The sequence below is a fragment of the Brienomyrus brachyistius genome, chromosome 4 (genome assembly GCF_023856365.1).
Source record: "Brienomyrus brachyistius isolate T26 chromosome 4, BBRACH_0.4, whole genome shotgun sequence".
Lineage (NCBI taxonomy): Eukaryota > Metazoa > Chordata > Actinopteri > Osteoglossiformes > Mormyridae > Brienomyrus > Brienomyrus brachyistius.
The window spans coordinates 18,715,813-18,741,619 of NC_064536.1; the positions used below are offsets into that span (position 1 = coordinate 18,715,813).

Here is a 25,807-nt window from a genome sequence, read left to right on the forward strand (position 1 = left end):
GCTCTACCCCATAGCGGAGCGGCGATTTAAAAATAGCATCGCAACATAGTTTAAACTTGAAAATGTCCTACATATCTCGCTAAAGGTTTGGTGAAAACAACAAACAAACAAACAAACAAAACAACAACAAAAACCGTTTTAAAAGACACGTTTGAATATCAAAACGTTGACCCGTTAGAATTGCTCAAATAATAAGTCCCTGGGGCTGGTGCAAATGAGAAGGATGTATTTACACAACTGTCGCAAAAAGTCAAGTTAATCTGGAATAGATTTAATCAGAGTTGCCAGCTTCGGTCAGCTGGCCGGAGTGATATTTTCAGTTCGAGACAAGTATGCACACACATGCACACGAATTTACATGAGTCTGTAGGGTTTTGCAGAATACCCCAACGCTTTTGATGTAGTTAATTTGGGTTTTCAATAGAATAATATAAATTTGCCGTAGGATTTCTTGCGTGAGAGTCTGAAAGCATGAGTGTTGCGACAGATGCGTGAGAGTTGGCAACCCTGGATTTAATGTTTACGTAAAATCTTTGTGAAAAGCAACACATATTGGCAACCACATCTTATTATCATACACGGTCCGTTATGACAAGGAAACCACTGATATGAGAAGTGGAACCCAACAAAAAGGTCCATGAAACCCGATTTATGGTCTGGCAGCGTGGGACAGGGAGAAGTAAAACAGGAACAATTGTATGATTTATTTTCATGACATACTAACAAACAATAAAAATAAACCGAAAGGTTTGTTTAACCAATGCCTGTGTATTAAAGCAGATAGTTTCCAGCAATTGGCAAAGTCATATTAAACGACAGCTTCGGAGCTGGAATGTAAATATGCAAATTACCTTTATTATTTTAAATAGTTTTACGTGAGACATGATCAGAAAAAAAGTTACACGAGGAAAGTAGCGGGCGGAGATTGGACTTCCTAGGGAGGAGTCTGTCATTAAAAAAGTGTTTTTTCACCTATAATGTGAAATTATAATGTGGCTGCCATTTGGAAACAATTTAAAAGCTCTCTGGTGTGTACTTAATGCAGGATACCAGGCTTCCGTTTGATCTATATGGCCGACAAGAGTAATGCTTTGGTTTAGTAATCCATGTTGTAATTCATTGAAAGGTGAGTTTTCCGTTAATAGGTGTTTGAGGATGATAGGCTCTCTGGAAAACATTTTCCAGTGTAAGCTATATGTTTAATTTTTAGTCCTTGGGACAAACATATATTCGAGATTCCCCATATTTGGCCTTTATATTGTAATATTAACTAGGACCAGATCAAATCAATAAGTCTCTGCTGAAATATTCCTAATTAGGCTGTTCCATTTCTAACTCCCACTCCACTAAAAATAGAAATAATGTTAAAAAAATTGCCTTAAAATTATAAGTCGGCCTTTGCTCTAAAAAAAAAACTCCCGCTGTGAATAATATCAATTAAATGTATTTTTAGCTTGGACTACTTACAGGTTATTTATTTAATATTTTTACAACAGATTATGTATCTGGACATTTAGTCGATCATGTACTCACTCGTATAAAAGCATATATAAAGGACAAAGCATGATAATCTCAGTATCATGATTGGGGGGACTTTTAATTTGTTTTATTTCAGATGATGTTATGTTACTGTGCTTAAGTGAACAACTGACTATCAGGTAACTGAAACAACTCCTTTATTGCATCATAGATGTAAATAGGTAAGGACATCAAATAATAGATAAATACGTCCCAATATATAATTTTACAATTTTTCACTATTTGTAAAAATATTACTACATCCCGCACTTACACAGTTTTAGAAAATGGGTGGACAGTGGTGTTATACAATGCATTCTGCCGCCTAGTGGCAAGGATGTCATCCTACGTCAAGTTTAACGTACGGTACGAAACAGGATTAAAGGAACATTTTGGGAATTTTATATATTTTCAGATTTTACGAGACAGAACACTCAAATACTGCTTGACAGAACTTTCAAATATTTATATTTTTCATATGAATAAAAGAAATGAATGAAATAAAAAGACAAAAATTAGAAAACTGAGAATGACCCCCTCACTCCTCCTGAAATATACTTGCCAATGTGATATCACGTATGGGGGGGTCGGCAGGTCTGTGGCATTGTGCTGGTGTCTGGAATGTTGAATGTGCTTGGTAGAATAGTCGAATTGCTGTTCTGCCTTGGGGTAAGATCCCCCCTCCAAAATAAATAAACAAACAAACGATTGAGTGGATGAATAAACAAACAAACAAATAAATACTAAACAGACAGTATGATGGGATATGTGATAAGAAGCATTCCAATGTACCAGTACTCACACTTGTACAAATGGAAAATAAAACATCATAATTCATCCAGCTGCCATAATAAATGCTTGGAGTGTTGTTACATCAGCTGAAACAATCCCGACTGAGGCATGACAGCCAGTGACTGTTGTTTTTCAGGAGTTCAGCGAAAATCCTATACTATGCCTTCCTTCAGTTTTTCATTTGGTTTGACAGATAAACAGGGTTGCATCTCTCTAGCATGGAAATCATAAGCATAACCATGCTTGAACAACATCCCCAGGGGGCAGAGTGTGAGAACAGCAAGCCCAAGAGCCCCTTCCTGACTCCAGGGTAGTTCAACAACATATCTGGAGATTACATTCATTCATCTAGGATCTGCTTTGTTTGATGTGACATACAAGTGTGGATCAGAGAGCAGGGGCAGACATTGTGCCTGGAGCAGTGGGGGGGTTAAGGGCCTTGTTCACTGGCCCAACAGTGACGTCACTCTGCCAGCAATGGGATTTAAACCAATGACCATCTGACAAACAGACAGACAGACAGACAGACAGACAGACAGATAGATAGATAGATAGATAGATAGATAGATAGATAGATAGATTGATAGATAGATAGATAGATAGATAGATAGATAGATAGATAGATAGATAGATAGATAGATAGATAGATAGATAGATAGATCATTTTCTCAAACTGAAAATAGACATGATAGAATGGTAAGAAGACAGCAAGCTGAAGATATCCTCCTCATATTTTTAATAAAATCGAGGGCTTGAGATGAGCCAGGTTGGACATAAGAGAGATGGATTACATGAATTCATATCAGGCCCCCTGAGTAAAGACCTGATTACAACTGTCTCAGGATGCACAGAAGATAAATATGCATTTATAATCCCTAATGTGAAATGCTAGGTAATAAGTAAATGATTTAGGGCTGGCAGAGCCGGTATTGGTGTTGGGTAACAAGAGCAAATGACCTGATCTAGGATGTCGTCATGATGATTAGTAGAACCTGAGATGTTGGTGAACGAATCAGATGGATTTAAGAACATTTAGAAAGCTGTGCTTTATCTGCTGTGTTGCAACGTTTAAAGTCTTCTTTAATGCAAAGTACGCAGAAATATTTGTTTGTATGTGACTTTAATCTTTTATTTGCTTTATTTCTCCATAAATAAATAAATAAACAAATTAATTAATAATGCAGAAATGACATTAGGAAAAGTCTGTCCGTCTGTTTGTCAGAGGCGAAGACTTTAACTTGATCTCCACACCACCTCAGTCCTCACATTACTCTGGATTTTCAGAATCGGAATCTTTATTGCCATAGGACTGAGGCCAGCTACAGTTAGAGCTACAGTTATTCTGTGTCCCGTGAGCAGCAAGTGGGTCGTCCACCTCTGTTCCCTGCCTGCATGATGCCATGCCCTCATGCTAAACCCACCCGGATCCCTGACAGAACAAACCATTCAACAGGATGATCCCCAGGCTCCACATCACACCTCAAGCTGGGATATGTGTCCCTAGTACCATCTTCTGCGCCTGCAGTGCCTGAGTTAGAGCACTCGCCCCCTGGGTCGGCTCCTGTTCCTGACCCACTCAGACTTGGTGATGTCCGCTCCCTGAGTGCCTACTATGGCACCCGCCTGGCCTGTAAATGTTCCCGGTCTCCTGTGGGTTCCATTCCTCAGATCTCCAAGTTCCCTAGTAAGGGGTTCCAGCAGTGGAACCTGTGCTTCCAGGTGCCCCAGCTCTCCCCCGTTTGCCCCCGGGTGTTCCAGTTACGACGCCTGTTGAGGGGGAGGAAGGGCTGGAATGCGTCCGTCAGCGGATGATGGACTGGGCCAAGGGCCTCTTGTTGTCCGCCGTGATGGCCGAGCCCAGCCCACAGGGGGCTCCCGAGCTGCCCGCACCTGGCCCACAGGGGGCCACATATCCTGACTTTTCCCCTGCGGCTCCTCCAAAGGCCGTTCTGGCCATGAGGCCCCCATTTCAGGCCCCTGCCTCGACCGTAGCTGGCCCATGCCGCAGGAGGAGGTTTCACAGAGGGTCATGTTGGTTTTCTGTCTCCAGAAGGGGGAGATGAGGACACACCAATCGGGCCAGCTGCCCAGACCCAGGTCCCTCCTCCTCGTCACCCTCCCATTCCTGTCCTGTCGCCTCCTTGTGGCCTTCCAGTTCCTGTCCTGCAGTCCCTTCCTCCTCATCGCCCTCCAGTCACCCACCAGGCCTACATCCTACCCAATCTCCTGTCAGTTCCTCAGCTCCTGGTGTCTGCCCTATCTGTCTTTGTTCCCCTCTTATCTGAGTTCTTGGTTTTGTCTGTTCAGTTCCTTGGCTTTCGTTAGTGGTTTCCTTGTCCTGTTCTGCATCTTGTCCTGTCCACCCATTCTCTGTGGCCCTGGCAGTGCCCTTGTGTGCCTCTGGTGTTCATGCATTAGGTGGGGGGCACTGTCAGGGTCAGCTCTGTGTTCCGTGAACTGCAAGTGGGTCGTCAACCTCTGTTCCCCGCCTACTTGATGCCACACCCTTGTGCTAAACCCGCCCGGATCCCTGACACACCATGTCAATAGACAATTAAAAATTAAGCATAATGTGTACAGAGAGCCAATACAAGACAACACACATAACAGAGAGGCATAAATGCAAGGTAAGTAATAAATACAGAGGTTTGGGCAAGTTTAACTAGTCTAATGCTGGAAAGTGACATGGGAACAAACAGATACCTATACATATGGTAGATTAGCAGGGGAAAGTGTTGAGGAGTCTAATGGCACTGGTTAAGAAGCTGTTCCTGAAGGGTGATTTTTTTTTGGTGGTTGGTGATTTAGTCATGTGATAGTCATGTGCCTGAGGGAAGCAGATGAAACATGATGTGAGGGGTCCAACATGACACTTTTGGCGTGTTCAGTGGTGCATTGACTGCTTGTTTGATTGATGCATTGAGCTGAAGGTCATTGTCAGTGCACAGGGCGGCTGCTCTGATGATTCCTACCTACCTGGTGAAGTGCTGAGCACAGCCGTATTTGAATTCCTTTCAGATTCCTGTATAATGTCCAAAATGACCTCCACTCTTACCAATCAAAGAGTAACGCAGGCTGAATACATTGCATAAGAGCTGACAGCATTTTCTTCATAAATAATACCCGCCCATTAATTTTTATCCATCTCATACTCGATCAATGTTTCTCAATCCGATCCTGTGGACCCCTAGAGGGTCCATGTTTTTGTGGGAGGAAGCAAAACTGTGGACAGACTGGGGGTCCCCAAAGACCAGACTGAGAAAGACTGCTCTAGAAGGAATGCCAGCCCATCGCAGGACACATACAGGCACGTACGATAAGAGGTTTTTGGAGCTACAGGCACCCTGGATAGACCAATAAGTGTATCCATAACTTTGGACTGCTGGAGGAAACCCACACAATGCAAGGGGAGCAGTCACACTCCACACAAGCAAGCACACAACCGTGGAGAAGGCAAAGAATCCTGCTGCCCACAGAGCCACCATGACACGCAATGATAACCCCCACCTAGGAAAATATGTCTTCAGTCCAAAACAACTGTCTCTGTGCCTTTTCACCTAAAGCCCCCCCCCTCCCCCCACACCCCCAGTGCTTCTCCACCCCGAAGGCTCCAGGTACAGTTTCATACCATCTTATGTGTAAAAGCAGCTTTTGAAATCCATATTGAATACAAATACCTTATTGGCTCTCATCTCTTTTGCAGTTTTATCGTCATATTTTGGGCCATGTGTTAAACGCAGGCTTCTCTATCAAGTGTATATGTGCGTGTGCATGTCTCCAAGGACAGAAGATGCAACACACTAAACTAAAGAATTCTAATGTAACAGATTTCAAGGTTTTAGTTTTATTTGTCATATTTAACAATCATTCACAGTAATACTATGAACTGAAGTGTTTTGCAACCAACTTGGGGACCCCCAAACAGTCCACATTTTTGCTCCCTACCAGTTCCTAGCCAATCAAGAACACCAAATATCTTGTACAGTAACATATTCATACTTATTCACTATATGTAATTAATTAAATTATTTTATTATTTGTTACGTATTGGTCCATTAATTCTATCTTTTGTACTTTAATTGCTTTGTTTTATTTTTGCGTTTCAGGCAAAACTACATAACACTTAAAGACACTACGGGCATGTAAATGGAGAACGAAATTATAGTTATACCGAATCTCCTACACACAATACCAAGGTTACCAACTTTGCTCAGCTGACCGGAGTGAGACGTTCAATTCCCGTAAGATTTCTTTGCGCCAGCCTGAGAGTATGACAAACACGTCACACCAGATGCATGAGAGATGGAAACCTGGGATATTCAGTCGAATCAGATCAAATATGATGCTAAGTTAGTACTAAGTTAAAATATGTTCCGGACTTGTAACATGCACCCATGATTTGGAACAGTCAGCAGGCTGTCTCTGGCCACGCCCCCTACACTCCGGTCCGGCCCCTGGCTTTTCCTGAATTCTGATTTCTTTACATAAACATTGACTTCATTGATATTGTTATTGATTTATCGACAGACCATCATACGTTTTAGACGTTATAATAACAACACTCTATTGATCCCCAAAGAGAGAAATTCTCTCCTTGCCTGCCCCCTCTTACTGTCCATGATACACAAGCACATATGTAGAAAAACGTCAGCTTGGGAGCCAAGGCTGGACTTAACCTACTCCTTCCAGTCCAACTGGAAACTGCCCCATGGCCGAGCGGTCTAAAGCCTCCTGCGCAGCGAAAATGGCCTTTCAACGTAAGGGGTGTTCTGTTCTCCGAAGTAAGGCGTGGGTTCGAATCCAACTTCCGACAAAAGTTCTTCAATCGCTACAGCAGAATTTGAGCCACTGATCGGCTTTAATTGCGTTGTTTTATTTTTGCGTTTCAGGCAAAACTACATAACACTTAAAGACACTACGGGCATGTAAATGGAGAACGAAATTATAGTTATACCGAATCTCCTACACACAATACCAAGGTTACCAACTTTGCTCAGCTGACCGGAGTGAGACGTTCAATTCCCGTAAGATTTCTTTGCGCCAGCCTGAGAGTCTGAAAACACGTCACACCAGATGCATGAGAGATGGAAACCTGGGATATTCAGTCGAATCAGATCAAATATGATGCTAAGTTAGTACTAAGTTAAAATATGTTCCGGACTTGTAACATGCACCCATGATTTGGAACAGTCAGCAGGCTGTCTCTGGCCACGCCCCCTACACTCCGGTCCGGCCCCTGGCTTTTCCTGAATTCTGATTTCTTTACATAAACATTGACTTCATTGATATTGTTATTGATTTATCGACAGACCATCATACGTTTTAGACGTTATAATAACAACACTCTATTGATCCCCAAAGAGAGAAATTCTCTCCTTGCCTGCCCCCTCTTACTGTCCATGATACACAAGCACATATGTAGAAAAACGTCAGCTTGGGAGCCAAGGCTGGACTTAACCTACTCCTTCCAGTCCAACTGGAAACTGCCCCATGGCCGAGCGGTCTAAAGCCTCCTGCGCAGCGAAAATGGCCTTTCAAAGTAAGGGGTGTTCTGTTCTCCGAAGTAAGGCGTGGGTTCGAATCCAACTTCCGACAAAAGTTCTTCAATCGCTACAGCAGAATTTGAGCCACTGATCGGCTTTAAATGGACAATGTGCAGTTTTAATTGTAACGGAGAAGTATTGCAGAAGTCCATCTTTAAAAAAAAAACATCGATTTGTTTCCCCTTCAGGTCCCATCCGAGGATCCGTAATTTTTATATGATAAGAATGATTATTCTTACTATTTATTGTCACATTAACACCTTTAGTGCAATAATCACACTTTCCTAGCGAAGGTGGGGCAGAACACGCATTACGTAGCACCGATTACGTGTGACGCTCGACGCATTACGTGTCTACGTGTTTACGTCGGGAACCGGAGCTCCGAGGTGTTTTGCTTCTTCGCGTCGCAGAGAAAGAGACCGGCAGAGCGGACGGCTTATTTTTATTGGCGTTTACGGGTTGTTTATTGAGCGGGAGACCCACGGCACGAAGGCGAGGACTGCTGACCGTACCGGCTCGTTGCTATGGCCTACGCGTACCTTTTCAAATACATCATCATTGGTGACACGGGTGAGCGGCCTCCTATTTCCGCAGTGTTGGAGTGAATGACGTGGTGGGAGCGGAGACTCCGGGTGGGGGCCCGTCCTAAAGTCTCGGCGGCCCTGTCTGACTAACAACGCTCTTTCGGGACGGGCTTCGCCGTTTTGCTCGGTTGCGGTGCCTACGAGGCTGGCTGATAGACGGTGCCTTCGCTCGCGGTGTTTACACGGAGTGTCACGGCCCGTGGCAAAGCCGTCCGGAGCGGCGGCGTCGGTGCGCTTCTACCCGGCATCTCCCTCTTTCCCTCCCTTCCTCCGTAGGGTTGGGAGGGTAATAAGAGTCGGCTTTGTGTTGGCCGCCGGGAAATGTCACCTAACCGGCGACTCCGGCTTGTTATTTTACCGGCTAGCGGTAAACAAACGGCCGGCGGGTGGCGCCGCTGTCAGTGGAGGGAGGGAGGCGGCTCTGCGGCCCGGCCTTCCGCCTACAGCCGCCGTCCTGTAATGCCCAGTAATGGCTTTGTAATACCTCATTTTCGCTCGTTTTATTTCTCGTTTTAAGAGGTTTTTCCGTAGTTCATATTCACCCGGTGTCACTTGACGGTTTCCTGTCCCGATAAGCAGGTATTTTTGTACCCGATCCTGGATACTGGGGCCTGGAGAATTTGACTTTATAAACTCCCGAAATACTAATTTGGCTGTCCAGTAATCGCATTGTAAAATTTTTACTTAAGCCCTTCATTTTTTTAGACGTTTCAATAAATTGGCATGTGCCTTAGTACCGTGTCACTGAATATGATCAGAAATAACAGATGGTTCAAGGGTCTTCAGTGTCGCTCAGCAGTAAAGATTAATCTTCTGAAATATGACGTTATACCTGGAAGTATTGTGATGGCAGGATTTACATTTCACCTTTTAATCACGGCTAAAAACATGCATGAGCGTTGCTCTTTGGGAAATTAGTGCAGCGGGCCTTCTGTAAGGGCCAAGGTGTATCTTTTGCCCTGGGGTTGACAGATGGAATGACAGTTCTCAGGATGCACAGAAAACCCTCAGTGCAGAGGGATAGTGTAATTTGCCATACAAAGGCAAACACCATAACTGCATTTTTCATCAATATTGATTTATGATTAAAATTGAGTATCTTTTTTATCTCCTGACTAAATATCTTAGCTCGGTTTTAAAGGAAATGCCATGATTTTCCCACTATACATACAGGTGGGACAGTCAAGAAACTCAAGTCGTTTTTCTCACTTTCAGTGTCAGCGTAATTACTGTGTTTTGCCTGAGGCAGTATTGTTCCCTGAGGTGTCTGGGGTTATGTTTAATTAGTACTTGATAGCACACCCAGTCTTTCTTTAACCTGTGTCAGGAAGGCAGCGATTCATAAGAGGCTTCCCATTTCATTGCTGTCAACCTGCTGCTTAACCTGTGAAGACTATGTCTGGTATCGGTAGTGCCTTGGTGTTTGTCAAAGATCTCAGAAAGACAATGGAGGCTCTTAAGTGTGGTCTGTGGCTTCAAAGTTTGACTGTATCTTTCCTGATGAAGAGTCGTGAGTTGGTCACTTTCAGGGTATGGTAGTGGTGTCATCCCTTATGGTGTTCACACATTCTTCTTGAAGGTGTTAGGTTTAAGGAAAATCTCAGCCGCACTCGTCCAGACATGCAGCTGCTGTTGGATTGGTCTTCTGCAGCACCAGCTCCACTAGTAGAGCATTGTGCTATCAACACAAATGGTTGTGGGCTTAGATCCCAAGGAGCACACCCAATGTGTTACCCTTCCCTATGCGTCCCTATATAAATATAATGAAATAATAACCTGCTCTTGCTGTTGCAGGCTGGGAGTGATGTTCTGTCCAGAGGGGTCTGTTTTTGCTGCTTCACACCATGGTAAATATAGTAGATCTGTGGTAGGCTGCAGACCCCCGATACCTTAAGATGATTGTCAGCGGCTTTTCAAATTACCTGTATTGTCTCTTTAAATGCAACTGAATGTTCCGGGAGGGTTAAAAACCCACATAATACCATTTTCTTTGGATCTGGCCCAGGGCAGAAGTAAGAACAAAGGTGAAAGCCTGCAAACCAGGAGCTCATTCAGCCCGTATAATTTGAATATTCTGGCATTTAACATATTAGTGATGATGAGCTTCACTAATGCTCAAACGTTCAGTCTTCGAGGTCTGATCTGAACTGAGAGGTAGTTTTATAATGACATTTGTATTGTTTCTAATTAAATAATAAATGCTTGCATAATTTAATAATGCTGTCTCAGTTACAGTGAGCTATACTGCCCTACACAGGCAAAACACAGTAACGACACTGAAACTGAAATTGAGAAAAAGGACTTCAGAGTTTTTAAGATTCTCCCCTGGTTGGGCGATGATATCGAATACTGAAGATGTAGTCGTATCTGACAAGTAGTCCAGTGTCCATATCTGACAGTGAATAACCGGCGATTATTGTCTTTGTCAGGGAATAGGCTTGGGCCACATACAAAGCAGGATAACAGATTAATGATTTGGCTTTCGGTTCAGGCTTTCCGACGCAATTTAAAAAACACACATGTGCACACCTTGCTGTTATCTTTGGAGCTCCATGTATGGTATGTGAAGCTATCGCAATACTTAAATGTAAGTTATAATGGCAGTATGCTGCTAGGGCTGATCTTGCCTTTGTGAACCACTGCAACACCACCAATCAGCACCAGACACTAGACAGCAGTTCCATTCTGATTTCATCCTAAAGTTTTTCGTAATTCAGGCCATAATTCAGCATTTAATCATTTTGCTGGTGTTCTGCTGAATCAAGCGAAAGCTATGGCGGGAATTCATAAAATATATTCTCTTTATGCATCATTGCAAGCTACCATTTAACAGTTTTATTTCCAGCATCAGAATAAAAAAATGAAATGTGTGTGTCATTACTGCCTGTTAATAATAACAGAATTCTGCAGTTTTTTCCCCTGCTCTCCTTCATGAATAGTAGTTTTGTGTGTAGGCTGCTGCAGTGTCCCCCAAGCACAGCTGGATATTTCCCCAGCGTCTTGCTCACACTCCTCAAACCGAATCTCACACGCTGGTGCTGGACTGTGAGGTTCAGCTGTGAGATTGCAGTGGCGGTTGTTTGGAAGCACATGTTTGGTTCTGTTTAGCTTAATGCGAGTACAAGACTTTTGGTGTGGGATTATATCATTAGAGTTAGTTTAGCAGCAAAAAATGTGTCTCCTCTCAGCAGCAATGTGTCTGACCGCCAGTCCTGGCAGACGCCAGAGAAGTTTGATCGCGGCATCGCCTGAGTGGATGTAGCTCAGGCTCCACACCCTACACACCCCCATTGGCTCCCTCGAAATGTGACCCCATTCCAGAGCAACCTCAGTCCAGGTTCTGGGTCCCTGCGTGCCAGCGAGCGAGTGCAGAAATCCATAGCCACAGTAGGAATTGGAAAATCGCTCACTCTCCGTGTTTACCGTCAGCTTGTGCCTAGTTAGTTGATGTGAACACAAGCGATTTTTATTTCTAAAGTCACTTGCTACGAGGATGTTAGTTGCCTAGGCTGCCTGGAACAAGACTTTTGGAGTAGAAGACCCAAGCGAAGTCCCGTAGCACAGAAATTTGCGATGTGGGCCTCCTGATTATTTATTAATCTATTAAAGGTTTGTCCTGGCACATAGAGACAGGGTAGCACGAAGATATTACGATCTGTATCTGCCAGTATGAATGCTGTTGTAAGCCGAAAGTTAGCGAGTATCTGTAAATGTGAGTGATCAGAAAGGCCTTCAGCAGTAAAACTACCGCCATTGGTGGAGATGTTTGAGCTCCCCCTTCTGTACAAATAAGTAACAGCGGTGTTTTTGTACTTCGTTGTAGGCTTAGCCTGGAGATATGTGTTTTATAGAAATGGTGTGTTAGCAGCTCTGTGTCCAGTCTCCTGTGGTTTGCATGACCAGGCTGAAATGGCCTTTCAAATGGAAACTGGGCCTCCTGCTTATCAGCCTGTCATTCGTCAGGCTAATTTTTCAGTAGTTATCGCATGACTCATGTCCTGCACTCAAAGGTTTCTATTTGCTTATTTTCTTGTGCGTTTCTGTGCGTTTGACTGCTTTTTTTCTCACCTGATTTTTATTGGGGTTTTAAAAAAGTAAAACCAAATTGCTTTTTAAATAAAAGTACAACTATCATTTTCATATTTTACTTCGTGTCAGTATATCTATGGGTCTTAACTTGATTAGTTTAATATCATTGCTCCTTTTTTGGACCCTTTTACACCTAACTGCTCATTTATTTTAAAAATATAAAAATTTTTAGAGGCATCCTTCAGGCTGTCCCAGAATCCCACTTGTGCACATACGTCAGTTACCTATCTGTGATATATTGATCGCACTTTATCATAAATATACCATTACAGTAATTTATTTCAGAGTAAAAATATTTATGGTGGAACATAATGCACATAGCATGCAAATCATTTTCCTAATTAGTTATTCATAGCTGTTGCACATGGGATTTTTAGAGTCCAATTTCTTTATAGAATATCGATAAGCTAGGTAAGTCATCCTTTACATAATGACTGTACTGACATGAACCTTTGGATGCGTTCTTGGTCTGTGATTTGTTTTTATGTTATTGAAGGGATCTAATTATCATCGCTTAGCAACAGCTGTTGCCCCGGGAAACGTAGGTGTCCATTTTATGTCATAGGCAAACAGGAGATCTACATACATCATAATAAATATTCCTGCTGTTCTGGGGAAACTGAAGTCTTCTGCTTAGGCTTAGAGCACAAACTTGTATTTAGGTTCACTAATAATGAATCGTTTCCCTATTGCATTGAATCAGCTCCCAGGTATCCCAGAATACCTTTTGTGTGCGATTGTCCAGCAGAAGAACTTAAGCCTCTTTTGTCCTTTGTTCCTTCTTGTCTCCCTGACTTTGGGCATGAGTTCGATGGTCCTCTGCATCTCGCGTTTTGTTTGCTGATGGCACCTGCTTAGCTGAGATGGGCGGTAGTTGAGATTTCCGGAATTATCTCTAATTTGTAGTCTGTATTGGTTTTCATTCTGAGAAAATGGCACTTCCTGATGGACCAGTGTTATCAGTCATGATGTGAGACTGCTGCCAGGTGCTGTTCCCTGCAGCTGTCTGTCTCTGCCTAAACGTTAATGTTATGTCGTCATTCCTGCTTTTAAAGTCCCTGATTATGTACATTCTCCATGCTATTGGATGGGTTATTTTTACTGTGCTGAGCTTTCAGTGAATGTCCCGGTACAAGTGTAAGTAGTACTGGAGCAAGAGCTACACAGTGTATTCCAAAGAAAGCAAGAACCCACTAAGACTGTTGTTCAGTTCAGGGAACATGCAGTGGTGTGGGCTAGTAGAGGTGTTCCTGGAACAGATAGGTCTTGAGACTAGACTAGACTCCTTAAAACTGTGGTTCAGTAAAAGTCCTCATCTGTGGTTCTGAGCTGTTGGTGCGAAGACTCTCAGAAGTGCAGATTAAAGTTGGGCAGTTAATCAAAAATTTATCAAAACCAACATTCAGAACGTGTAATCGATGTAATCTTGCCCATGTTGATTTATTGTTTTTTTTCTGCTGAATTAAATTATATACGAGGTATATAAATTTTAATCACGTTAATACTTTCCAAGTGTGTGTTCATGTACGATCCCCATAAAAACGTACTACCACATGTGTTTTCACGTCCAGTCCTGTCTGCGACATGGAAGTTGCATGGAGGATAACTCAAACAGTGAGACGACTGCGCAGCTGAAGCGATTTGTGCCAAAAAAAAATGCCATGTCCGTCGTTTGGTGGCTTTAGTGAAGATGGCACCAAGCAAAAAGAGATCAAATGTAAATGCTGAGGGAAAAGAGTTTCAGCTACCAAAAGTAATACCACCAATCGGTTTCAACACTAGCAATATATTTGCAATACATATAATAATTTATTTTGTTTGCAAAAAATTCAAGCTATTTTCTACTTTTTTAGGGAACTTGCTTTTTACATTCAAACTAAAATATGAAAAAACTTTTTCATTTCAAGCGATGTGCACTTTGATTTCAAAATATTCAATAAATAACCATAAATGGTTAACCTGTGTGTTTCCTTATTTTAAATTTATATGGAAAATATAGTTTCATTAAAAAAAATATCCCAGTTTTAATACATGAGCATATTTACAGTACAAACCTTGTCAGTGAACTATGAAGGCAAAAAAACTAAATCATTAATCGTAATCAAGGTAAAATATTCAATTAATTGTGATATTGGTTTGAGATGATATAGCCCAGCCCTACTAGAGAGGTTAAAGGTCAGTATGACAAGGGTGCATGAGGCCTCGCACACTGACCAGGTGATGAAAATGGTTGAAGGCCTGGTTTGGCCCTGTAGAAACAAAGCTGGTCGATATAGCCTCTCTGTTGTGGATAAAAGCCTGTTTTTGTAGCTGCAGTAGACAGGTTTTTGGCTTTAAGCTCACGGGTCAGTGTGAGTAAATGCATACATCCAATGGACACCAACGCACCTGGGGAGCACGGCAGGACTGGAGCACGCTTCTGAGTTCAAAGGTTAACGCCAGGCAAAATGGAGAAGTGGTTGTGTGTTGCTTCATAGTTTTACCTTGTCCCTACTCCACACGTCTTCAAAGATTTTTCTTTATATGTCTATGTACCTTAGTACTTCTCTGACAAAATGTTTGTGCCTGTATGTATATATGTGTATGTGTGTGAGTATTCATATATGTGTGTTGTTTTTTTGATGGTGTTCACAATATGGGACATTATCCTTACTTGTTGAATCCCAATTAAATGCGATCTTCAGAATGTTTTTTACGAGTTGTTTCATTATCATTGATTGCATGAATGTCCATTAATGTTGGATGTTAAATGCATACATTTCAGTTTAACTGCAAATGCAGCCTTTTGGCTGCATATTCTAATAACTGGTTCCTTCTTTTGCAGGAGTGGGGAAGTCATGTTTATTATTACAGTTCACAGATAAGCGGTTTCAGCCAGTGCACGACCTCACAATCGGTAAGACATCTGCGTTTTTATCTTGCTTTAGTTTTGTTCTAGTTCGGAGGTAGAATTATTGTTGATTTCTGGCTCATGATCGTACCAGTAAGGCCTTACTCTGTATTTGCTGTAGGAGTTATAGTGAATAAGCACTGTGATGGTGCGTAAATTATTTGGTACACAGTATAGCGTTAAATACAAACGTGATTTGGTCTCCTGCCCGTTGTTTTACACCCGCACAGAAATCGGTTCAGTCCCTGATTCGTCTGGAAAGTAAAATCCGGTAAATTACTTGTCCAATCAAGCAGAAGCTCTGCCCCCAGATCTCTGGGGTTACCAGCTCAGGCCTCGCATCCTTTCCCTGCTGGAACCTGTATCATTAAGCAATATTTGTTGCCAGCTAATAAAACTAACTAATAAAAATCCAGCTTTGTGATTCAGGGCCCTGCTGTGTCTGGACTGTGAATCCTTAGCGAATATGTTCTGATGCCCCTTAAGTGCTATGATGTGCTGATGTCTCCTCTGGTCCCCTGATCCACACCTTTGTCTTATTTCTCCCCACAGGCGTAGAATTTGGTGCACGGATGATCACTATTGATGGCAAACAGATAAAACTGCAGATCTGGGATACAGTAAGTCCTGATGCAGTACTACATCCCTACCCTTTCAGATGGGCTGCTGTCCTTTGTTTATTTTCATTATGATCTTGTTGAGAAGTCTTTTTCTTTTTTGTGAGGCATTAGTATAAGACTGAAGTTCTTCTGTTGGCCTGAAGGTGGAGACAATGTGCCGTTGATGTACTATTGAGTACCTTTTGTTGTCTCTGTGATGCAGACCAAAATACAATATATTTATTGTCATTGTACAGGCATAGAAAACTTTTTGAAACCTTTGTTGACATACTGGTTAGACGAATTGATTGATTTAATAACATCTACGCAAACATTTATTTTTTGACTGTTTTTTGAGTGCATATCAGTATGCCTGTATCTGAATTGAAGTGCACTACTTAAATTGAATTTTATTTTATTTTTATTTTTCTTCAACAATTGCCCTTGAACAGTCAATCAAATAAAACTTTAGTGATCCAAGTTAATCAGCAAGACCAATTATTGGGAACAGTGTATTGACATTTACCTGTGGCATGCCATTTTAAATAACGCATTATCAATAGTACCCGTATGTTTCCAATAATAGTGCTGATAATGTGTAACGTACAAGTCAAAATCAAATGTATCATTGACTAAAGGCATTATATCAGAAGCTGACAAACACTGAGATTAAATATTGTTCTCTTTGGTGAAGTGCAAATGAGAAGTACATGATTAGTGGGGAAGATGGTGCGAATTGCCTCAGAAGTTTGGCCTTTCATTAATCCAAAAGCTGTGAGCAAATGTCACTTTTCCGTATTTTGAGTAGCTATTTTGTGTAGCCGTTTCAGGTTGGCATGTTCCATCAAAGCACGGTTCCGTGTCATCCGTCTAAATCTCTCCTCTTACAGAGAGTAGTGTATGCACCAGTAATGCATCCAAAGAGTGGGGGGTCCTCCCTCAATCCCAGCCTGCCCTGCTTCAGTGTCAGGAATTTGCTGGGATGTGCGTGGGGTGGGGTGGGGGGGATGTGCTGGTGATGCAACACGCTAATTCTGCATGGCTGGCCTTCCTCTGACCTTTCCGCTGCCAGCTGGTGGGTATAAAAGTGCCATTCATCATTTATTTACAATGGGCCCTATTTATTCTAATGTCAACAGCTGCCCGGGGAGAGGCTTATTGAATTGAGATGCGTGGCGGTGGCAGTGGTGGTGGCGGCGGCGGCGGCGGTGCGGGGCCTTTCACCGGGGGCCCTCCGCCGCCCCGGTTGCTAGGAGTTTATTCTGCGCCGCGGTAATGATTCATGTATTGTGAGGCCATTCAGCCAAATTGGGTTTTCAAGGATTGTCCTGGAAGGGTTGAGAAGTCCTATTGTGGAGGGGAGAATGGGTGTGTGTGTGTGTGTGTGTGTGAGAGAGAGAGTGAGAGAGAGAGTGTTTGTGTATGTGGGGGGGGGGGGGCAAAATCTGTTACTTTTTAGCTTGTGGGGGACATTTTTCAGGTCCCCAAATATAAACCTCAGTGTAAAAAAAAAATTCTATCCATCTGCATGTGCTCGCTGTCAGGACAGCAGCTCCCAGCCTCTCCCCCTCTCTCTCTGTCTTCCGCGGCTGAGCTGTGTTATCCTGTGTGCCCCCCCCCCCCCCCCCCCCCCCCCCCCAGGCCGGCCAGGAGTCCTTCCGATCCATAACCAGGTCCTATTACAGAGGGGCTGCAGGGGCACTCTTAGTTTATGACATCACCAGGTAAGTCATTGACACTGAGGGTGCATCTGAAATTGCATACCTACATAGGTACTGAATTTCATTAGAAACATTAGTGTAGTACATACTGTATGGTATACGCAAGAACAGCATGCATGTAGTCAGGCATATTGCGGTCACCACCTTGCATGATGCTGGACGTGGATGTTTACCAGTGATGTAGCTTAACCATTGTGAACGTTAAAAACTGTTAAAAAAATTATCAGTGAAAAAAATACATATTCAAGTCAACTTTCTATTTAAATTCCTCCAGCATCTTGACAAAGGTTTCTGAGCGAGCTTCAGTGTCCTTCTGGGATGGTATAGCGTCCATTGGTTGCATGCTTCTAAATTTCACAGAATGTAGTATGTCATCCGGGTACCGTTCACCTACTGCCTCATCCATACTGAGGATTCAGACATACTGCTCACGTTACATACTATATTCACATACTATATAGCAAACAAGTATGCAACTTCTGATGCAACTCTCAGTCACGCCTGTGCTTTCTCTGGCTGTGTGTAGCTGTGTGACTCATTTACTCTCTGCTCGTCTGCTTGGGTAGACCGTCTTTATGTAGTATTGTTATGTCACCTGCTGATGCGATGTGGGCGGGCCCACTCAGAATGAAAGCTGAGCACTCTCGGTTTCTCTGCTCCACCCCTTCGGTCTCCCTGCTCTGCTCCCTCGCAGGAGAGACACCTTTAACCATTTGACGACCTGGTTAGAAGATGCCCGGCAACATTCCAACTCTAACATGGTCATCATGCTCATTGGGAACAAGAGGTGACTCTTCTTTGCTTCTCGCTGTCCCCTGCCCCACTCAGAGTTAAAACCATACCTGCGGCCTGACCTGTTTGAAACTCGTACGTGTTTTTTTGCTGCCCACTGTCAAAAAAAAAAAGAACAATGAATTAAATAGAAAAATGTACAGGAGTCGAAGGCCGCGGTGAGATCTTGAGATGTCCTGCTTTGCTTCCAGCGATTTGGAGTCACGGAGAGAGGTGAAGAAGGAGGAGGGCGAAGCCTTTGCCCGAGAACACGGGCTCATCTTCATGGAGACCTCCGCCAAGACGGCATCCAATGTAGAGGAGGTAACCTCTGCTTCGGGGTGGGCCGGTTTGAGGTGATTTTTGGGGGACAAACATGCTCACCTCCCCATGTTTTCTAAGCTCAGAGTGATGTTGTAGTACTTTCTCTGGGTATTTTTTTTTTTGTTGTTGATGCAAAGGGCAGCATACCACAGCCTCTTTCGTTTCTCAGGAAGGAGTCTTAGCTGACATTCTTAACCACAGGCTCACTCATTTTCTCCCTTACAGCCCAAATCCGTTAACCACGTAGATTTGCAGAGGGCCAGCTAGGTCTGAAAACCATGGCACCGTGCTGCACAGAGACAGCAGAATGAAGTTTACAGGAAAGCGTTACCTCAACCGCTTCCCGGAGTCTTTTTTTTTTTTTTACTCGTACCTTACTTTATTTTTACTCATAGCTGAGATGTCGCGTGACTTTTGTAGTTCAATAACTAATTGAGAGGGCACCAAAGACGTCGACGTCTGTAATTGATAACAGCCACCACTCGATGGCAGCAGTGAGCCGCTCACCAATTTTCGTCCCGTTATTATCAATTAAGTTTGGCACCAAAGTTAAAGCAAAAGACAGAGTGAAAACAAGGTGTATATTTCCATACTGTAGAAAATCTCAGGGTTGGGGGGGTCGATGTATCAAAGCTGGTGTTAGACTCAAGCATGAAGTAGAATGAGTGAAATGATCAATTGCGATACCCGTAAATGAGGAAATTAACCTTAACCGGCTGGTCTTCTCCTTTGGTTAGACGTTGCAGAGAAGGTATCGGAATGTTATTTTTCCCTTCCCTATATGCCCTTCCGGCAAATCAATAAGGAATCAGATTATGCACTGGGCTGTGTTGCTCATTCATAGGTTTCCTGTGGACAGTAAGAGGTTAAAGTGTTAATGAATTCTTCTGCGGAACGCGGCCGCTGGCAGCCGGGCCAGTAAACCGCCGGCGCATCATCACGATTACACCCGGCAGCGGCGCTCCATACAGCGGCGTCAACGGCGGTCTGGCCTTGCGTAGGCGGGGTGGGAATTCCCCCGCAGAAAAAGGCAGTGGTGGAGGAATGCCAGTGGCACCGCGACGGGGGCGTTGTGGGGGGGGGGGGGGGTTCGTGCACCACTCCCACGGTGGCAGGTGCGTCGTTTTGGGGAATCCCTCACTGCCACACGCCCGGCGGTGGCACAGCACGGTGACGGTTTACCCAGCTCATGATAGCGGACGATAACGGAATCAATTTGCGGCTGGCCCCCATCCAGGCCCATGCGCTTAAGATCAGAAGCGACGCGGGGAAACGTTCCCCGCCCCCCAAAAACACCCCCCCCTCCCCCCCACACACACGATTAATTCGTCTCATTAGCTCTCCGCCGATCCTGCTGCCCCCGGACGATGTTTCGATCGCCCACTTAGACGCCATGCATATTCATTTCCTCCCATGCCTCTCGCTCGCTCGCTTCCTGGCCATCCTGCCCCCCCCGCCCTCGCCCGCACGCCGTAATTGAGCTGCGGCGGATTGATTACTCAGGGGAGCCACTCGGCCTTTATAGGTGAAAACGTCTCAGTGTCGTTAATTAGGAAACAAAGCTCCGCAGGCAAGGCGGCCGGTTAAACACTTCCAGGGCACCGCTGAGGCCACGCCCCCCCACCCCCACCCCTTCTTTCCTACTGGTGAACTGTGGTGGGGGAGGGGGTGCTTCACCCTGATCACAGGGAGAAGCAGAGGTTGGGGGGGGGGGTCACCTCTTCGCTGGGCTCACATTCCTCCTGAAGTTTATATCTGCTGTTCTCATTCGCTTGGGGGCGACTGTTTGTTCAGTCCCGTCTTGATCTTTCAGTTTGGTCTTGTGCCCTCCCCCTCCCCTGCGCCCGCTGTTCCCTGAAGTAGCCGGTTGCTTCTCCGTTCCCTGACCCTCCTCGCACCCACATGTCATGTATTTATTGCACATTTCTCACCTCTGGTCATAGGCGTTCATCAACACGGCCAAGGAGATCTACGAGAAGATCCAGGAGGGTATCTTCGACATCAACAATGAGGTGGGTGTTGCCGTGCTTCTTAAGCCAGCCGGTGCTGGCTGACCGTTCTGTAATCTTTCATCAGTAATACACATGTTTCAGTAAATATACCCTATATACCAGCCTTCCAGTGCATTCCACGGACCATATATGCATGATAATTCATATTGGTAGTGCTGTAGACCTGTTTGTGTCACAGACATTGGGCTGAATTCCATGTCAGTGTGTTTTCAACAGCTCATGTGTAGGAGTTTTTAATATCCCAGGTGAGGTTGATGCAGAGAGACCCTGACGCTCTGGCGCTGTGGCACAGGTGGTGCTGCCGTCTCACATCTTCTGAAGGACTAGAACATGCCCTCTGCTGGCGCACTCGCCGCTGCAGCTGGAGAGGCTATGACCTGCCGCGTTTCAGGGCCTCACAGACCTGCACATTTCCAGCTGACAGCTCCGCTTCCTCCATCGGTGGGGGGGGGGGGGGGGGGGTGGTGTCCAGCTGAGAGCCGAGCCCCTCGTGGGCGGTTTGCCCCACACAGCGCTACAGGGAACAGAGGAATCCGTCGGGAGACTCCGCCCGGCTCCATGACATTTGGGGAACTCCGGCGTTGTTGCCGTTGACCTCGTACATCCGCAGACGGTCAGAGACGCTTGCGTAAACAAACGTTGTTGCCGCTCCGTTTTTGATCTGCTTTCTGTTATTACATTCCACGAGCATCGTGGAGCAAGAGCAAATCACAGGGAGGCTTCTCACAGGGGGAATAGCTTTCCGGGGGGGGGGGGTATCTGTCGGACACCTGGAGCAGTGGCTGGGTTATTATCAGGATCACATCAGCAAAACATTTACAAGCTGGACTTGAGTTGAAATTCTGCCAGATTCCGTCTCTGCTGGGTTTCTGGTGCAAACTGTGAAAGGTGCACGTCGACGATCGGCCCTCATTTTGTATTGCCTTTCGCCAGTCGGGTTCTTTGTAATTTTGAGTTGACGTTTCTCAAAGGGTTCTGTGGACACACACGAAGACGGTAGCCATTTAAACCAGAACCAGACCCCAAATGTTTCCAGGTGCCTTGGCAGGTTGTTCGACAGACGCGTCCGACCTCAAGCCCTCGGCACAACTTAAAGTTTACAGTACATGCAGCCGTGAGACCACAGCAAGAGCCCGTCGTAGATCTGGACTTCTGTACCTAAGCTGGCAGCCCGCAGCCTTGGGCTTGGGGCTTCAAAGAGCACTAAATACTTTTCCATCTTTTGGATGTCGGTAGATGAAATGTCCTGTGACTAGGCTCTTCCTGGGAACTATATGAGAGTCCAGTTCAGTCCCATTCATGCAGAACTTATCAGTGGTGATTCTAAGTGGAGGTCGCTCTAAATGTTGCCCCCAAAAATAATGTGTGTTAATTCACACATTAATCCTTCCCGTGAAACAAAAATGAATGAAATGCTAACTTGTTCCTAGCCCTAATTGGAAGGGAGTTAATAGCAGTGTCCCGCATCTGTTTCTGCAGAAGTCATTATGACCATTTTTTTCTGCCGCAGAGTGAACCCAAATTGAAATCTTTCAGCGTGGTGCCTGTCTCCGGCTAGAGACCTGGATCTCTTTTGTTCGGTGCCGTTATTTCTGTCCGTCCTTATCAGCCGGCCACTGAAGCCAAATGGTGTCGAAAGTGCAGCTCCTAGCTGTCTGCCTGCTGGCAGAACGCCAGGCCGTAACTGCTTCATAACGTCTTATAAGATTACGGGGCTGCTTAGACGAGGTGGGACCCATTTAGCTATTGGGCATGCTTTTTGTTAGGGCCAATGAGGGGCTGGGGGGCGGGGGGCTCCGTAAGGAGGAAGTCGAGGCAGAGAGTCAAAACCGCATCAGCTGATGTGGATACAGCAGCCGTGCCAGAAACCCCAGGGCGACTCGGCGCAGCAAAGCCCTCTGCCAGGCGCTATAAATCTGAGGTTTAGCGTGACGCAAAGTTTCCTTAAGAGCTTAATTTCAGAGACTACTGTGTAGCTGCTGTCAGGAAGGCGGCGTTTCTCAGCCGCGGTCCACTCGCAGGAGAGAGGGAGACGGGGGAGAGGGGAGATGAATGAGTACGGGGCCGGGGCACGGCACACGGGTGCGAGGGATGCTGGCGCTCTGCCATGTCTTTGGGATATTGCAGAAATTATTGATGACACGGAGCACTCCTGTGCCCTTTTTCTCCACGGCCCCTGACCAAAAAGGCGAAATTTACCGGGGCCTGGGGGAGCTGCTCCACACCTCTTGTTTCTTTTTGTTAAATCTGCCCCCCCACCCAACCAATTTCAAAGCCACACAAAAAATTTAGGAATAAACTGAGAGTGGGCAGTATGTGTCTGTCTTGTGGGGGAGTACCATGCAGGGAACAGACCTGTCTTGTACAGGTGAGTAATCCACTTCTCTCTCTCTCGCTTTTTTTCTCACCTTACAGGCGAACGGCATTAAGATAGGACCTCAGCACGCCGCCACCAATGCAGCCCTGGGGGGGAATCAAGGAGGGCAGCAGGCTGGCGGGGGCTGCTGCTGAAGTCCCCCTGCTTCCACTCGACTGGTTGGGCATACTAACCATTTTTTTCTTAACCTCCAACCCAACCCCTGACAGCCCCACCCCACCCCCACCCCCCCCCCGAATCGACTCATTTACTAGATGGCCGTCCGTCAAGAGCGAAGCCAAGTCCCTCACAATCCCCGTCTAGGTCTGCGTCCCAGCCAGTGGCCCGGTCAGCCTGAGCCGGAAACGGTCTGACGGCCAACATCTGGAGGATTGTGTCTGTAACCTACTTTCATTTAATTTGTCATCACTTTTGGTTATCTTTTTTTTTTTTTTTTTTTTTTTTAATATTACTGTTGGAATTATTCAACCGATTTTGTCCTTTAAGTCCTTGACTTCAAAACTGATTTGTTCGAAACACTACGAAGGCCGTCTGAATATTTTAATCAGTTTATGTAGAGGAAGTCCTCAGCTATCTCTGGTTACCTAAAACAACATACACAAAATAATAATAAAGTATGCACTTCCTCAGAGCTGCCAGCCATTTTCCTTTGGGGGCGGGGGTGGGGGGGACAGGACTGTTTTAATTCTTTATCAACTTTTGTTTTGTATATAAGTTAATGTTTCCTCTGTGTCCCCTGAGCAAGCTACACGCACTTTAGTTTGCTGAAGTCTGTGGAGCTGAGAAATGCCTCCATCTTTCCGTAGTTGTAGTCCAAAGCCCGGTCTGACACCCTCTTTTAAATCTCACCTGTGTTTCTCCGCCAGCTCCGTCTCGTTCCTGCCATCTGCCTCTCCCCGTTAATCCCGAAAGTGCTCAGCATACAGAAGCTGTTGGCTCCACGTTCCCCATCTACCCTAATGCCAAACGTCGTGTTCCGTATTCACGTCTCCAGAGATGGGTCAGCTTCTTGTCTTAAAGATGTGGATATTTTTCTGTTCTCTTCTTGTCCCGAAACTCCGGAGAGGCAGTGGCAGTCAGTTGTGAGGGTATTCGTGTCCATGCATCTGCATACCCTTCATTTTTTTATCATTAGGGTTTGATTTTTCAGGTTAATTTTCTACAGAATCTCACTGCGGATGGACATTAACTTAGATGAGCGATTGTGTAAAGACTTGCTTTACCTGGCAGTGTATGCTGTCTATTGTTATACAGTGAACATCTTGTCTATTGTGAGAAGGGTTTGATAAAAAAAAAAAAAAAAGCAGCCAAACCTGTATATTTGTGACCCTGAACTTTATTTGCTGTGTTGATACTTAAACTGTACACCAATAAATTAAAACAATCCCTGTGGTTAACGTAAGAGATAATTAGTAATCAATGAGTACCTTTAAATATGCACACACTATGTTTAATATGTATTGGTGTGAGTGGGAATTTATATGTGCATACATATATCCATGCAATTGTAAATAAACACATGCACTCATTACTTGCGAAGAACTCAAGTCTTACAGCGCAACTCTATTACACTCTATCTAGTAAGTCTACAGTTCCATCCTTTCATGGATTAAAATATAAGAATTAAAGAATGTATGCTTTTTTTTTGTCAGAAGCCTGGGTCTGGATTCCACTGTTTGAAGTGAAAGATGATCTTGCTAAAGGTGGTCATGAGGCAGGGAAGACCCTCGAACGTTTTGGTTCCATGTAATAAACGGCACGGTGATTATGAAACTTATGGGAGGGAAATGCCCCAGTGTGTACAGGATCTATAACCACCTCACAGGCGATATTTCTTGCTTACTAAAATCGGTCGTGGGGAGGAGAAAGAGAAACTTTTATGGTTTGGGAGTCAAGTGTGGATGGGTGTTGCCCTCTGGCAGTAGAGGTATAGATGACAGAATAGACTTGTCTGATCTTTATCTAGTCAGTGGGGGAGCGTGATTCATCACAGAGGAAGGTGGAGGTTTGTCTCATTTCTGCCACACAATATGAGGCAAAACAAAAGATGACATCATTGTGTATGTAGTATCATTTGTTTAGCTCTGTTGCCTCTCATTTTCCTGAGAACCATCCGGTGTAATGTTCAGCACGATGCTCTGGCACGACATTGAGTATTAATTTAACTGAAACCCTCCAGGGGCTAAGTACTGTTGATTAAGATTTCACTTCTTGTAAATTCCTATTACTCTCTGTAATTATAAGAGAATCTTACAAATGTGAAGTAGACGAAATAGAAAAAATTGGCACTTCATATTTTGGAACCACGTTTAAAAACATTATTATCCAAATACCTTGATAATATATCAAATAGTTTGTATGTGAAATATTAATATGGTTTTGGGGCTGGTCATTAATATAGCCTAGGGCCCCCCACCCAAACCCTATTTCCTGGTGTCTGGGCACATTTGTTGGTTCCTACTTCCCCAAACTGAAGGAAATCCATTTCCTCTCTGTCCAACTAAAAACAAAAATGGTCCAATAAAGATAACATTTATTGAAAGCGAAGTATATTCTGAGAATGAGGGATCAGACAGTCCCTGGAGCA

At 44.5% G+C, this 25,807-nt stretch overlaps 1 protein-coding gene across 1 annotated transcript; it reads left to right on the forward strand.

Moving 5' to 3' along the window:
• Nucleotides 1–8,191: 8,191 nt before the first annotated feature.
• LOC125739649 (ras-related protein Rab-2A) lies at nt 8,192–24,751 on the forward strand. The gene is made up of 8 exons (XM_049009972.1): nt 8,192–8,423; nt 15,351–15,422; nt 15,969–16,036; nt 17,657–17,739; nt 18,431–18,523; nt 18,720–18,831; nt 20,775–20,843; nt 23,259–24,751. The coding sequence occupies exons 1-8, from the start codon at nt 8,378–8,380 to the stop codon at nt 23,352–23,354; spliced, it is 639 nt and encodes a 212-aa protein (XP_048865929.1). The 5' UTR covers nt 8,192–8,377; the 3' UTR covers nt 23,355–24,751.
• The last annotated feature ends 1,056 nt before the right edge of the window (nt 24,752–25,807 follow it).